General features: G+C 50.8%; 3 protein-coding genes and 1 non-coding gene across 11 annotated transcripts in view; 1 reads left to right on the top strand and 3 right to left on the bottom strand.

Moving 5' to 3' along the window:
• The window catches only part of CAND2 (cullin associated and neddylation dissociated 2 (putative)), a 29,400-nt gene extending 27,269 nt beyond the window's left edge, over positions 1–2,131 (top strand). For all 4 annotated transcript variants that reach the window (XM_033414077.2, XM_033414076.2, XM_004284298.3 and 1 more), the window contains one exon: positions 439–2,131. In XM_033414077.2, coding sequence (XP_033269968.1) covers positions 439–666 — 228 coding nt within the window. In that variant the 3' untranslated portion in view covers positions 667–2,131. The remainder of the gene's footprint in view (positions 1–438) is intronic.
• On the bottom strand, positions 2,094–6,835 carry RPL32 (ribosomal protein L32). Its single transcript, XM_004284300.4, has 4 exons — positions 6,753–6,835; positions 5,346–5,446; positions 4,554–4,735; positions 2,094–2,266 (listed from the first exon to the last, which is right to left on the bottom strand). Exons 2-4 carry the CDS (start codon positions 5,439–5,441, stop codon positions 2,137–2,139), a joined length of 408 nt encoding a protein of 135 aa, XP_004284348.1. The 5' UTR covers positions 5,442–5,446; positions 6,753–6,835; the 3' UTR covers positions 2,094–2,136.
• LOC117198305 (small nucleolar RNA SNORA7) lies at positions 5,516–5,655 on the bottom strand. Its single transcript, XR_004479399.1, has one exon. It is a non-coding gene; the product is annotated as a small nucleolar RNA SNORA7 (small nucleolar RNA).
• The window catches only part of EFCAB12 (EF-hand calcium binding domain 12), a 23,041-nt gene continuing 15,295 nt past the window's right edge, over positions 6,754–14,499 (bottom strand). For 3 of the 5 annotated variants that reach the window (XM_033414079.2, XM_033414081.2, XM_049716097.1), the window contains 3 exons: positions 11,398–11,557; positions 9,619–9,675; positions 8,427–8,949 (listed from right to left, as the gene is read on the bottom strand). In XM_033414079.2, coding sequence (XP_033269970.1) covers positions 8,619–8,949; positions 9,619–9,675; positions 11,398–11,557 — 548 coding nt within the window. In that variant the 3' untranslated portion in view covers positions 8,427–8,618. Of the gene's footprint in view, positions 6,844–8,426; positions 8,950–9,618; positions 11,558–14,499 lie in introns of those variants that run through there. The other 2 variants (XR_007479751.1, XR_004479376.2) reach the window with 2 other exon arrangements.

Below are 14,499 nucleotides of genomic sequence, written 5' to 3'. Positions count from 1 at the left end.
TGCCAAACTTTTCACCTCTACCTGAGCCTCTTCGGGGAAGGGCCCGAGTGTTGTCTGGGCTGAGTGTCCTGAGAGCAGAGCAGAAGGGATCTGGACTTTATTCCAGAAGCAGTGGGGAAATTCCTGAGATTCTGTGAATAAGCGGGAGAGGGAGGGGATAAAGCAGTGGAACGCAGGCGAGGCAGCTTTGGAAGTCTACTCCCCAGCCTGTCTGCACAATGGGTGGCAGAGGCAAGGACTTGACTGGGGGTAAGAGGCCAGCTAGAAGGCTGTCACAGCAACCCATTCTTGAAGTCCAATGGTGCCAAGAGCCTGCTTTAAGCGCAGTAAATAAAGATAGGAGATGGCGCATGAGCTGGGGAGGATGACAGGTGACCAGGGAAATGCAAGGCCGTGTTCAATAAAGGATGGCTCGTTGTTCATTGCTCCCCACCTTAGGTCAAAGCTGGTTCTGTGAAACAGGAGTTTGAGAAGCAAGATGAACTGAAGCGCTCCGCGATGAGGGCAGTGGCCGCCCTGCTGACCATCCCAGAAGTGGGGAAGAGCCCCATCATGGCTGACTTCTCGTCCCAAATTCGATCCAACCCCGAGCTGGCCACCCTCTTTGAAAGCATCCAGAAGGATTCTGCTTCAGCCCCCAGCACAGACTCCATGGAGCTCAGCTAGTGCCCCACCCCACCCCCTGGGGACCCTAACTCACAAGGAGGCCCACTGAAGCCAGAGCCTCACCCTCCCAGCACCACAGGCCTCTAACTTTTGCCCCTTATCCTTAGGCTGCCAATAGTTGGGCCCTTTTAACTCAGGACAGTTATTCAAAGCGGGTGTGGTAGTTCTTCCAAAGCTTCCACGGAAGATGGATGTGACTTCACACAGGTCAGCCTGGCTCCTTCAAACTGGGGGTCCCAGCCTCAGCGAGTACTTAGTATTTAGAAATACTTGTGCTCACAGCTGCAAAAAGCTTAGGAGGCAGCCGGATGCCTTCCTCCCCGCTGTCCTAGATGCGCCATTCACACTGCTCCCACGTTTTCACCTGATCCGATGTGCCAAAAATTAGTGCTTTGGCTGGGCATCTTAAACTCAGGTACCTCTCAGAGCTATTCACACTCTAGAATCCAAAATGCTTTCTTTCTCATTGGCAGTGATAAACCAGGAATGTGTATTATTTTTGCAGAGGCCGGTGAGTGGGGTAGGGAATTAGATGTAATGTTTTTTTCTAATCCCGAAACTCTTAGGTAGCAAACTGAGAGACAGGAAAGCACAAATGAAAAAGTACAAACCACCTTTCATGTCCCCCCATCGAGGTGTAACCAGGTGGTTTGTGAACATGTCCCTTCTAGTTTTTAGTATCAAGGACACAGAAACATTAAGCGACAGGCCAAAGAATTTTCTGCTATCCCAGGTTAATAAAGGACAGATCCTCAACTGTTACTGTTTTCTCCACACAATTCCTCTACTCTGTAGTCAAGACTATCAGAATGCTCCCCACGTCAATTCAAAGAAGTCACACAATGACCAACAATTTACTCAAACGTTTCAGACTGAGTTTTGAACAGGAGCAAATCTGTAAGACATTTATCTACTGAACTAAGGGCCTTAAATCCAACCTTGTGCTATAGAGTGCCACGTGCCCTGTTCCTTGTGACCTGTGCTGCCACTTAATAATACCATGTCTTGGAAAAATGGCCTCTTAGCATCAAAAAACAGCTGAATTCTAGGTACTGTTGACTAAGGTCTAGGACTGTAGTTGAAAAGGAAACTTGATTGTCCTCAATCTTCACAAGAACCACACAGGGTAATTCCTCACTTTATAAAGTGAGGCTAAAAATGACTACTTGCTCCAAGATGCAAGGTCCTTCACCAGGGGTCTCAGAACCTACCGTGGTCTGAGGGCCACATCTTCCTGAGCCCACCTGGAGCTGACCAAGGCTGCTCTGGGCACCTGAGGCCTGGGCCCCATGAAGGAAGGATCACGTATCCTTTACAAACGCCTTCCAAACAGAAGGTTCCATAGAGCACAAACAGGCAAAAGAGCAATCTCTGTGAGAAGCTGTCAAACAAACTGAAGAGTAAAACCAAGGGGGAAATGCCAGATGGCCGTTTTACGGTTTTATTAAACAAAACGTGCACACGAGCTGTCTATTCATTTTCTTCGCTGCGCAGCCTGGCATTGGGATTGGTGACTCTGATGGCCAGCTGGGCTGCTCTCTCCACAATGGCTTTGCGGTTCTTGGAGGAGACGTTGTGCGCAATCTCAGCACAGTAAGACCTGGAAGAGAATCGGTACGTAAGGAGGCCATCCTGGAAAACACACTTATGTGTTCCACCGGGAAAGGCAATAGCCCTGGTCACTCTGCTTCCAGAGCTACAGCACTGAAGTGGGGGGAGCTGCTAACTCCCCTAATTCCACGGCACTAGCAACACGGCTCTGAAGTGTTCCCTGGTAATGATCCCTCTCGTTTAACCCTCCCAGCGGCCTTGTAATCCAGGTAGCACCTCCATTTTACAGACGAGGAAACCAAGGCCCACAAAGTGGAGGTGAATTCCCAAGTCACACACAGGCAGGATTGCTCAGCCCCAGACTCCAGGTTCAAAGGTTCTCCCTCAGTCCTTTGAACCAGCCTGCCCAGCTCAAGGCAGTCTCAGGGAGCTCGGACTTGCCCATGAAAAGCTTTGCTTCTGCAAAGCAACCAACAGCAAAGCCCAACAGCCTGATTAAGCCAAGGGCTCCCCAGCCCAGACCGTAAACATTTTACCAGTTTGCTGCAGACAAAATCTTGAAAAGTAACAATACCTAAACTCACCCAGTGAATGACAACACCTAACATTTCCTGAGCTGGTGCCAGGTACCGTTCTATTCATTCCTTCACAGCCACACCACACCCCAGTTTGACAACAGACTGGCCTAATAAGCACATTTCAGTAAGGAAGTGATTTATGAAGCCATCAACACTGAATTAAGAAGACACTCTACCCCAGGAGGAATTTCAGCAGAGAGAGGAGTAAGACTAGGGAGTGATTAAGGCAGTGGGCAGTTCTTTTTAAGAACTCTGCAGGAAAACAGCTTCAAAGCAAGAGAAAAACCAATCCAGACAGAGAACTTCTTCTGTTTTATGTCCAATATCTTAAAACATTTCCCCAATCTTTATTTCCAAGGAGACTTAAGTTGCATCATACTTTTTTCATTTTTCAAAAACTCCCCAAGTCCTCATCCATGTGTATTTAATAATCACAATCACACTGCACATACTTCAAATACTTTCCCCTCTGCTTGGGCATTTTCCATACATGACAACCGTTTTTAACGTACACACAACATTCCAGCCGGCGCTTGTAACCCCACCATTCACCAATTACACATAGTGCAGTTACTGCTGCAATGATCAGCTTACAGTTTCCCTACTTTTCAATTATTTCAAGATAAGTGCCCAGAAATGGAACTTGTGAATTAAATTAGATCCAGAGTATTTCTGTGCCTCTTGATACAAACTGCCAAGCTGCTATTAAAAAGACTTATCTTATGGCAACCAACTACATCTGCACAGCAATCATCTTTGCTACACAAAAGATACGAAACTGCATCTTTCTGTCACAATTCTCTATCAACCTGCTTACTGCAGTTTGGGCATCCAACATTAATTCCTATGCTCATCCTTTCTAAAGAGTATCTGCAGCATTTCAATGCCTGGCTAGACTTCTGAAAGTGAGAATAATGGTCGTTTATTACTTGTGTCTACAATTACTACAGGTAAAAGATCTTTGTAAACATACGTACACACAGATGTTCCTGGTCACTCTCTCCATGTCCTTTCTAACTCACCAAGAAAATGCAGGGTTTTTAGCTCCTGTTTAACAGGAAGGGAAGAAAACAAACTGTCCTCTGCTTAACCAAAAATTACCATTCCCCCCAATCCAGATTAAAATTGTGTCTAAATCACTACCCATGAGAAATCTTTTCTCATCCCACTGCCCCAGTCTGGCCCTAAGCAGACCAAAAGTCTCTTACACACAGAGCTCGCCAACTGTCTAAATTTCTCAAAACGCTAAAATAATGCTGTGAACCTCCATACCCTCTTGCACCCCTACAACTCTGTGTAAGCTGTCCTCTCTGCCTGCAGCCTTCCCCCCATTTGTCCACTTCAGATCACAGCCCAAAATGAGGCAGCAATTCCTCTACTCCTATAGCCTTCTGAAGATACCTGTGGCCACAGTGTAAAGCGTCCCTTAGATCTGAGGCTACATTTCATCCCCCCCATCCCCGGCATAAGTAATGTTCTGAAAATGACTGCCAGAGGCTACGGCAGGAGCCGCGCTGTCAAGCTCAAGCAAAGCCACTTTTACTCTCTTCTGGTCCTGGTCTCTACACTTTCCAGGACAGCTCCCAACCCACATCTCTCCAGCAAAGCAAGCACTCTGCAGTCCCCAACAAGCATCACCCAAGCTCCCGAGGACACAGCGCTCCTCCAGATGCGTTCCGGAAGGTCCAGAGTCCCTGCCCAAACTGCTCCCACACGCAGGCTTCTGACACCTGAGCCCAGATGTGGGGCCCAGCTCACTTGTTGCACATCAGCAGCACTTCAAGCTCCTTGACGTTGTGGACCAGGAACTTCCGGAAGCCGCTGGGCAGCATGTGCTTTGTTTTCTTGTTGCTCCCGTAACCGATGTTGGGCATCAAGATCTGGCCCTTGAATCTCCTGCGCACCCTGTTGTCAATGCCTCTGGGTTTCCGCCAGTTCCGCTGAAAGAAAACACATGGTTAGTGTCTGTGAAGACGCCAACTCTTCCTTTCGGAGAAAAAAGGGACCAGATGAAAAGGAAACGTGCCGAACAGTAGTTGTCTTCAGGGAACAGGATTTCACTACATTTTTTCTGGTGGAAAAAAATAGGAGCTCCTGCATCTCACCGGCAGGAATACAGATCCAAACTCACACTCCTTCCAAGCAAAGGAAAAGCAGACTACATACCCATGGGATGCGAGGAGACCATGTATAAAGTAAGGTGAAAAGCATGGCTTTTAACATCGCAATCAACACCTAAGTTTTCTCGTCTATGAAATAAGCGTAATCTATCTCCCATATTGTCATAAGGCCACCTGAAATATAACAAATATAAGCCTCTAGACACCTCAAAACAGGCAAGTGTCCCTTGCCATTTAAATTTCAATTTACACATCAAGAGACTGAGTGCCAATAAGGCAGAGACACCTGGGATTCTAGAGAACTCTACCACCAGCCACAGACCAGTTCACCTACCAAAGGTCATCTGAGTTGGGGATGTGAGAAACCCAACAGCCTGTTTAGGAACCCCTTTCTTCACCCCAACACACACTTCCGTCCTGGGCCACACACCTTAATTTTGACATATCGGTCTGACTGGTGCCGGATGAACTTCTTGGTCCTCTTTTTGACGATCTTGGGCTTCACGAGGGGTCTGAGGGCAGCCATGATGCCTTCAAGAAAGAGGCAAGAGACCATGTCAAAGATGAGTCTTGGAAGGAGGCTTTCCCACCCTGCCTGGGGCCTGTTGCAGAGTATCTTCCAATCACCAGCTACGGAGCAAACTGGGAATGGAATGGGTACCTCTGCCAGGCTTGCTTTCCCTCCCGACTCCGAAGCTGGCAGAATACTAGCCATTCTCCAGACGCGGTCCTGGGAGGTCAGGGGTCACCTTGCCCAGTCAAAACCAAGAAAGAATGCCGACAGCTAACCGAAAACAAATTAACCACAAAGGGAAATTTTGCAAAGGGGCAGCAAATCCCATTCTACAAAGTGTCCCGGCCCTGAGATGGCCCAATTGCAGGCTTTGGGCAATCTTCACGAACCTGAATCTCAGTTTTCTCACCTTTTAAATGGAGATATTGCACACTGAACACCTGCAGTGCGCGGACCACAAGAGATGTGCAGTAAAGAGAAACCTGTAATTCCCCTAGGGTGCTGCTGCTCTATGACACCCTCAAAAGATACACAAAACCGTCATGTGCTTCTAAAATGCCTCCAAGCCTTGGAACGTTCTGTTCCACCTGACCATCATCCGAATACCAGCTTTAAAAAGTTACGTTCCTCAAGATGCCCTTTTCGGCTACCTTATCTTTTATACCGCAGCACCCTTTTTGTTCTCTTCACGGCCACCAATTTCTTTGTTGAGCACACAGCAGTTACTTAATAAATCTGTCCAATAAATGAACTTCCCCCGACCCCCAATGATTTCCTCGAAGACCAGGATGTGGCTTCACGTTCCCAGAGATCCTGACCCGCTACCAGAATTTCGGTCAATTGAATTATTCGACTCGCAGCTCGATTTTTTTTTGTTTTTTTGGCAGTTCCGCCGCAGAGGCAACCCCAGAGCCAAAAACTTAAAAGGAGGGAGCGTGGAGCAGCGGACATAGAAGAATACACGTGGGCAGACATCGCTGAGCGAGGTGTCCCAGGGCCGTAAGGCCGGAACCCCCTCAGTCTTGCCACGGCCCCCAGGAGCCCCCTTAGTCTAGCCCCAACCGGCGCCCTGCGCCCCCAGGACTCCAACAAGCTGTCCGCAGCTCTGACCCCAGGCGGCCCCCGTAGGAGAGCAAGCGGCCCTGGGAAGCGAAGCTCCATCACCCTCCAGGCCGCTTCGCTCTGTGCCTGTAGGTGGTCCAGCCAACCGACAAGAGCCATGCCCACCCAGACGAGTGCTCGGAAGGACGGGCCTCTTTGGCAGGGAGCGATGGGGCCAGATGGAGACCGCAGAGACGAGGATGGCCAACGATTAACACTCACCGAGTACGAGATGGCGGCCACCTCCGTAGGCACCGCTGAGGAAAAGAGGGGAAGGTAACGCGCGAGGCTGATGGGACGTCACCTTTGGGTCCTGGCAGGGAAAAGGAGAGCACTTTCGGCTTCTGGTCCTTCAAAGATACTATAGACACGCCAGAGAAATAATAGTGAAAAAATTCGAGGATACTTGTGTTTTCCTAGATGTTAATATCTAGGAGTAGCGCTAAAATTTTCATGCCTGCCGTTGGGACTACGTAAAAATTTGGAATTTTTTTTGAGCTCTTAAGACCTGGTGAGGAGGCATCCACTTCCGCCAGGAATTGAAGCCGCCCCTCCGGAGGATAATCCAGCTTTTAGAATACTGCCTCCCGCGTTTCTTCTTCCGAAGTGCGCCTCTTAGTGGCCAGGAGGGAACAAAACAGCGACATTTTAATAATTCTCTCACGTGAATTTAGAGAGTAAACAGCAATGAGACTGTAACAGCTCTCGTTCAGTGGGCCTCGCACAGTTCCATGAGGTAGTTCTATTAGTTTTCCCATTTTACATATGTAGAGAGTGAAGTATGGAGATTTGACGCCAAAAAAAAAAAAAATCCACACTTCTAACCATTAGGCTAGACTGCCTCATTTTTAATTGTTCTTTGTTTTATTTTAGCTTTTATTTTTATTGTTTTTTGCGGTACGCGGGCCTCTCACTGCTGTGGCCTCTCCTGTTGCGGAGCACAGACTCCGGACGCGCAGGCTCAGCGGCCATGGCTCACGGGCCCAGCCGCTCCACGGCACGTGGGATCCTCCCGGACCGGGGCACAAACCCGTGTCCCCTGCATCGGCAGGCGGACTCTCAACCACTGCGCCACCAGGGAAGCCCTAGCTTTTATTTTGAAGGTTATCGTGAAAATCAAATTTCAAGAGAGGAAAAAAAAAAAACAAAACAGAGCCCGAACACGACAGGGATGTCATGTCATCCATCAGTGATCTGTGGTAGAGTAGTTTCAGGGCCAGATGGATACAGAAGCTGAAGTGGATGGTGTTGTTGACTTCGTAATGGGTGAGAAGGGAAGGGAGCAAGTGTTGACAACTCCTTCGTGAGATTTTGACTGTGAAGGGGAGTTTGAGGAGAGCCAGAGACATGAAATGTAAAATGTGAAGCGAATGTCTTGTCCAAGATCACACAGCTGGCACGCCGTAGGGTTGAGACTGCACCACACCTCACGCGACTGCACCACACCTCACGAATCCTGCTTGCCCTGTGGGCTGTGGAAGTCAACTGGGTGGCTGAGCACAGAGGCACTGTGCTAACAGCAGCCCACAGGGTGCGTGTTGTGAAGGAAAATGTCTTGATGTGGGGGTCAGGTGGGCGAATCAGGGGAAGGGCTCACGAACCAGTGTGCTTGCACTTGTGAAAGGCCCAAGAGTTTTGGAAGTAGTGACCCAAATGGCTCATTCTTTGGGGGATGAGGGACACTTATTTCAAGAGAAGGGCACAGGGGTACCCACATTGCCTGCTGCTTCCTGGTGGGCCCTGAGATCCAGGATGAGAGGCTGGAGGTGCCATGCAGGCATCCCCGTCAAAACCCCAGGCAATGTGTGTTTTTTTCCCAGGCTCAGGACCCCAGCTTTGCCAACATCCCTCTGGCCACAGCTCCTGAGCAGGAAATCACATCAGCTGTATCACAGGTGACATGAGAAAAACTCCAACATGGTTTATTTCAAAAGGACAGAGGTCAGGAGAGGGAAATGCTCAAAACCCACATCTTTCCCTGGACACATCCACTCTCTGACACACTGCACACTTTGAGTTTGGAGAGAGCTGGCCCGGGCCTTCCCACTGAAACAACTTCTGTTTGGTTCTTTGATACCATCCCTGTGTCTACGGCTCTGGGCTGCTAGCTATACTGGCCCCCGGCCCAGGATGGCTAGGTTTGGTGACACTTGGGCCAGTCCAGTTGATGTGGTAGATCTTGGGGGCATCGTAATAGGCATAGGTCATGTAGTTCATGTCTTTAATGGGCCACCAGTGGTCGGGATGGTAGGTGGCTGAGTAGGCCTGGGACCGGTGTTGGACACAACTGAAGAGCGCCAGGCTCCGGTCCACGGTCACAGTGGGCAGGTAGAGCTTCAGCTTGTCCAGGAGGTGACCCGGCCAGAAGAAATTGGGATGGGTTAGCTGCGGACCACTGGGCCTCTTCGCCTTCAGCTTCCTGGAGAAGGAGAAGACACTGGGATGGTTGTCATGGAGACAGGTGGCGGCTGGGGCTGCTTCCCAGCGGAGCCCACCCGCTGTGAGCAGAGTGGAGGTGCAGCACCGTGCTAAGCACTCTAGTACTCAGCCCTCCCGACAGTGCTGTGCGGTGGGCTCTATTGTCCCATCTGCCTCACCAGCGAGGACCCGGAGGCCGAGTTATTTCTCCAAGACCACACAAGCCAGCAAGTGGCAGGGCACAGGCTTGAGTGCCAGTCTGCTGCCTCTAAACCCAAACTCTTAAGTGCACACTGTCTGCTCTGCAGAGGCATTTTAATGTGCTGTTCGGAATGCAGCCTCTGGAGCCAGCACAGCTGGGTCCGAATCCCTGCTCCACCACTTAATAGAGATGTGACTTTGAGCAAGATAGTCAAACTTCCTGTACCTCAGTTTCCTCTTTTGCAAAATGGGAATGCTAAGAGTAACTTCATAGGGTTGTTGAGAGGATTTACGTGAGCTAACATCTGGAGAGCAGTGTCTGCCTAGCACTCCTAAGTGTCATTTTATGCCCCTCAGCTCCTGGGCACTGAGTCCCAGGTGCAGTGCTGCCGTGTACCCTGCAACATGCGAGTCCTGGGCACCTTCCTCCTACCCGCCCCCCTCCCAGAGTTAGATGATCACTACGGACCTGGTGAATTCCTCAAACTTCTTAAAGCTGACTTTCTTGACTTTCTTCAGCATGTTCCTAGTGGAGAAGAGAGAGAGAGGTACCTTTTCAGGAGACAGGAAATCCAGGTCAGTGGGGCTTTGGGGAGTAGGTCAGTGTGACAGGGGGTCCACTTCTGAGTCCAGACCAGAGCTCTGAAAGGAGAACTTCTTCTACCTGGGTGGGGCCCTGACTCTGTCCCCCATGCTCCAGTGGAACACACAGTGCGCTGGGGTGTCTAGACCTCTGGGCCCCTATTGGTCAGGCAGACAGGATGACAGCCCTGGGCTCAAGGCCTGGCTGGCTGGGTGACTTGGGGCAAGTCACTCCCCTTGTGGAGCCTCGGGTTTCTCATTTCCCAGCACAGACACCTCCCAGATGGTTATGAGACATGCTCGGTAATCTGAGTCCTTTTGGGGCCCCTGACTCCCACTTGCCTTCCAGAGCTGAATCCAGCCTTGAGGACAAGGGTGGTGAAAGCTAAGGCCCCAAACCTCAGGCCTGGCAGACATCACTAATCACCGCAGCACACTTTCCCAGCAGACATCACTAATCACTGCAGCACACTTTCCCAGCAAGCCTGCGTCTGGCTCCAGCATCTTTCACAATGCATTCAAAGAAGCCAATGAAACCAGTCCACCCCTGCCCCGGGGGACATCTATCCTTTATAACCGTGGCCCACCTAAGCAGGACAAAAGTCACTTTCTCAGGTTCCCTAGGTTCATGGCTCAGGAACTGGTGGCAGCCACTCAGGGGCTGGAAGGCAGTCACTAGGGGATCAGAAAGGACTCTCTAGGCCACCACCTGCCCTGCTCATGCTCAGCTCTTCCCAACCAGGGCTGTGGACAGCCCCACCTGCAGACCTAGCCCACTCCTGCACTGGAGAACGCCATGACGGGGCAGGCTAAAACAACAAAAACAATCAGTGCTCGAGTGCTAACTGCTAAGAAGCTTACTTGCATTTCTCATTGGTCCTCACTGTGTGTGGTATAGCTGTTGTGCCCATTTTACAGATGAACATACTGAGGCTCGGTGAGTAAGGTAGCTTGTCCATTTAACCGCTGGCCTGTTGGATTTCCACTCGGCTCTGCTACATCCCACCCCCGCTGTTCTGGCCAGACTACCCTAGCAGGCAGCTGGCAGTGACCTACGGTGTGGTTCCGTCTTGGGCCCCTCCCCCCCTCATGGTATCTGGTCAGCTGCCCCCTCCTCCCGCACTCTGCAGGGATGCTGCCGTTCTCCAGTCTGCAGTCACCACTGATGCTCGTTCATAGCCTGCCCTCGGGTCAACCTCCTGACAAAGGAGGACATTTTCTTAGAGAGGACTTGGGATCTGAGGGTCAGGGGGAGGCCCCAGTGCAGAGTTCTGTTCTCCTCCTGGGGGGCTGCAAGCCCACCTTTTGCCAGAGAAGGCAGGACAGAGAAGGGGCTGCCATCACTGTCCTTTGCAGGGGCCCTGACACCCAGCCCATAATTTGTGAAGGGTCCTCCCCCATTTCTCTAAGAAGTCCCTCTTTTTAACCTTTTCCAGAGAGCTTGGGGTCACATAGGATGTGGTCAGGAGGGTGGCTGTGTGGGAACGAGGCAAGGCGGCTGCAGAGACACGTGCCCGGGGACACGTGGCCAGTCCATGGTGATCAGTTGGGTTGGACATGCCAGGTTAGGACACAGACACTGGCACAACGTGACCCCCAGCCCCCCAGCAAAGGGGCAGCAGTGGGACAGGAGCACAGGCAGGGGAGGAGGGGGCCGACACTCAGCTTGTCAGGCTTCTGAGCCACAGGTTTGGAAACGCCCTGGGATCGGAGCAGGGCCTGGTTCGGACTGAAGATCTTCAGGTCCGAGTAGTAGCCTCCCGGTTGCCGGATTGGACGCACCTCGTCCTTCTGGAAAATGATCTTGTCCCCCGGGTACAGCAGGGCTGTGAGCAGCAAGAGAAATACGGCCTGTCAGCCCAAGACCCCTCCCCATACCGAGCCTTTGGGGCAGAGCGGGGGGTTTGTCTATTTGTTTTAACAAATTCACATTTTTGCTTGAAAAGATTTTTCTTATATACATTAAAAAAATTTTTATTGTTAAATCACTGTAGATTCACAGCACGTTGCAAACAGTAGCGCAGAGCGTCCCCCAGGCCCTCTCCCAGCCTCCCCTACGGTGGTGTGTGCATCACCGCAGCACGCTGTCGGGAGGCGCGGCTGGCGCGGTACCGCTCACAGGACCACAGGTGAGGGTGCCTGTTCACAGCTAGGGCAGCAGTGGCCCCGAGGCCTGGGGGTAGTTAGGACGGAGCGCTGCCCTACACCCCACTCTGCAGGGGCGTCCTGGTCAGAAGTCCAGGAGGAGGACGGGAGGGCTCACCCAAGACTTCACTAGATTAACTTAGACCCAGTCGCTGGCAGTTTTCTCCTCGTAAAGAACGTAAGAAGCACTGGGCTGGGGCTCCGCCCTCCTGCAGCTGCTGAGCAGGGCTTGTCCTAAGATGGTGACACACAAACATCTCATGTTCTGGACACAGTGATGGAGGGTTATTCTCCAGGTTATTAATGCTGGTTATTGGGGCGGGGAGGGCAGGGATTGCGGAGCTGAGAAGGGAAGGGAGGGAAGGAGGAGACGTGCCATGTCAACATTTTTTAAAGGTTTAAATGATTTTTGAAAACTACATTAAAAAAAAAAATATATATATATATATAGGGGCTTCCTTGGTGTCTCAGTGGTTGAGAGTCTGCCTGCCGATGCAGGGGACACAGGTTCGTGCCCCAGTCTGGGAAGATCCCACGTGCCGTGCAGCAGCTGGGCTCGTGAGCCATGGCCGCTGAGACTGTGCGTCCAGAGCCTGTGCTCCGCGACGGGAGAGGCCACAACAGTGAGAGGCCTGCATACGGCAAAAAAAAAAAAAAATATATATATATATATATATATATATATACACACACACACACACACACACACGACTTTAAAAATGATTTACATAAATAATTTTGTGTAAATAGTAAAGAAAGACTGTCCTTGTGAAAGGACAGTCACTAAAATATTATTGCTGGTCAACTCACGCTGGGGGGATTTTTATTTTTATGTTTTCAAAAAATATAAGTGAGCATGGATTATCTATAAAATCAGGGGGAGAAAAATAATAAAGCTATATTCATTAGGGACAGGAAATGCCTCGATGTTCTGGAGTTCCGGCCCATAAGCTTGAGACCTTGAACACAAGCTCTAGCCTTGAACACAGACCTGGAAATCCCTGTGTTTGTACTTCTTGGGCCACAGCAGATCATGCCTCTGTCATAAGGACAGCCAACAGATAGTGGCCAGGGCAGTGGTCAGAGATGGACCAGTGTCTCTTCCATCTAGACCAATCAGAAGCAAAAGGAAGCCCACCCACAGATGCTCCCATGTGCCCATGGGTGGTGGGATCCTGCAGACAGGTGAAGCTCACCTGTGTGCGGACCCAGGAGCCAGCAAAAGCCAGTGGTGGAGAGAATCAGTAGAGGCTCAAGCCTCTGGTGGGGACAGACCAAGGGGCACATCCGGGGAAAAGACCTAGCCCACAGGAGCCTTCGGGTACCTGGCAAGCATGCTGGTATTTTAGAAGACACAGCTGCAGCTCCACCGCTAGCCAAGACCAGGGAATGTAAATGATCCAGGTAGACAAGGCTCCCCAGGGGAGGAGGAAGGAACGATGATGTGGTGAAAAGTTGGTGTCCAGAGCAGTGGGGTCTCCTACTGTCTCTGCCCTCCCCACCCAGGCGGGCAGCAAGTGACCGCCCAAGCAAGGGGTGGGCAGCGTGTGCAGCAGACAATGACCGTTTAGGCTGGTTGGCCTGTGTTCCTGAAGGCCCTTGGCCACTTCCCCTTGTATAGACCTGTTATGGGCTGACTTGTGTCCTCCCAAATTCATATACTGAAGCCCTAACTCCCAGAATCTCAGAATTTGTATTTGGAAATAGGGCCTTTCAAGAGGTGATTAAGCTAAAATGAGGCCGTTAGGATGGGTCTGAATCCAATCTGACTGGTATCCTTAGAAGAGGAAATCTGGACACACAGAGAGACAGCTGGGGTTCATGTGTACACGGAAAACACCATGTGAAGAGACAGCCAGAGGGTGGCCATCGGCAGGCTAAGGAGAGAGACCTCAGAGGAAACCAACCCTGCTGGCACCTTGATCTTGGACTTCTAGCCTCCAGAACTGTGAGAAAATACATTTCTGCTGTTTAAGCCCCCGGTCTGTGGTATTCTGTTATGGCAGTTCTAGCAAACTAATATAAGACCCAGGGCCCTGTACATTTAGCACGTGTTTCCCTCCATCTGGGGGAAAAGATGGAAACAATCAATTGTGACTGTTAACTCTTGTTCTCAGGTAAGTCACACTACTCTCTGGGGGCCCCCTTTTTTGAGAAAGCCACATGCCCAGTATGGCCACAGCTCCTTCCTGCAGAGTTCCTATGGGAAAACCTCTGCCCTCAAGTGCAGCTCACTCCGTGTTTTTAAAGCACAGACAGTGACCTGCCCATTAAATAAATAAACTCATAAATGTGGGATGCCGGCATTGCTACATGGTCAGCAGGGGCTTATGGGGACACTCCCCTGTCCCATGTCTCAGAAGCACACACCCAGAGATGTGGAGGGTTCAGCTCTGCTTGCGTGTGCGAAAACACAATCCTTCCCCCACGCAGAGGGCAGAACCAGTAGGAAATCTCAGGGTGGAGGCCTTGGTCTGAGCAGAGAGCAAAGGGCCTCAGCAGAACCTGTCTCCCGGTGCCTTCTTCCCTCCGTGTGGTAGAAGCACCAGGAAACAGGCCTGGCCTAGACAAGTGGTTTGGAGCACCCAGTGCATCACAGCAGTTACCACTTCCAGCCAGACTC

This window comes from Orcinus orca, chromosome 10 (genome assembly GCF_937001465.1).
Source record: "Orcinus orca chromosome 10, mOrcOrc1.1, whole genome shotgun sequence".
Taxonomy (NCBI): domain Eukaryota; kingdom Metazoa; phylum Chordata; class Mammalia; order Artiodactyla; family Delphinidae; genus Orcinus; species Orcinus orca.
Note: the sequence above shows the minus strand (reverse complement) of the source record. Positions and strands in the feature narration are given on the sequence as shown.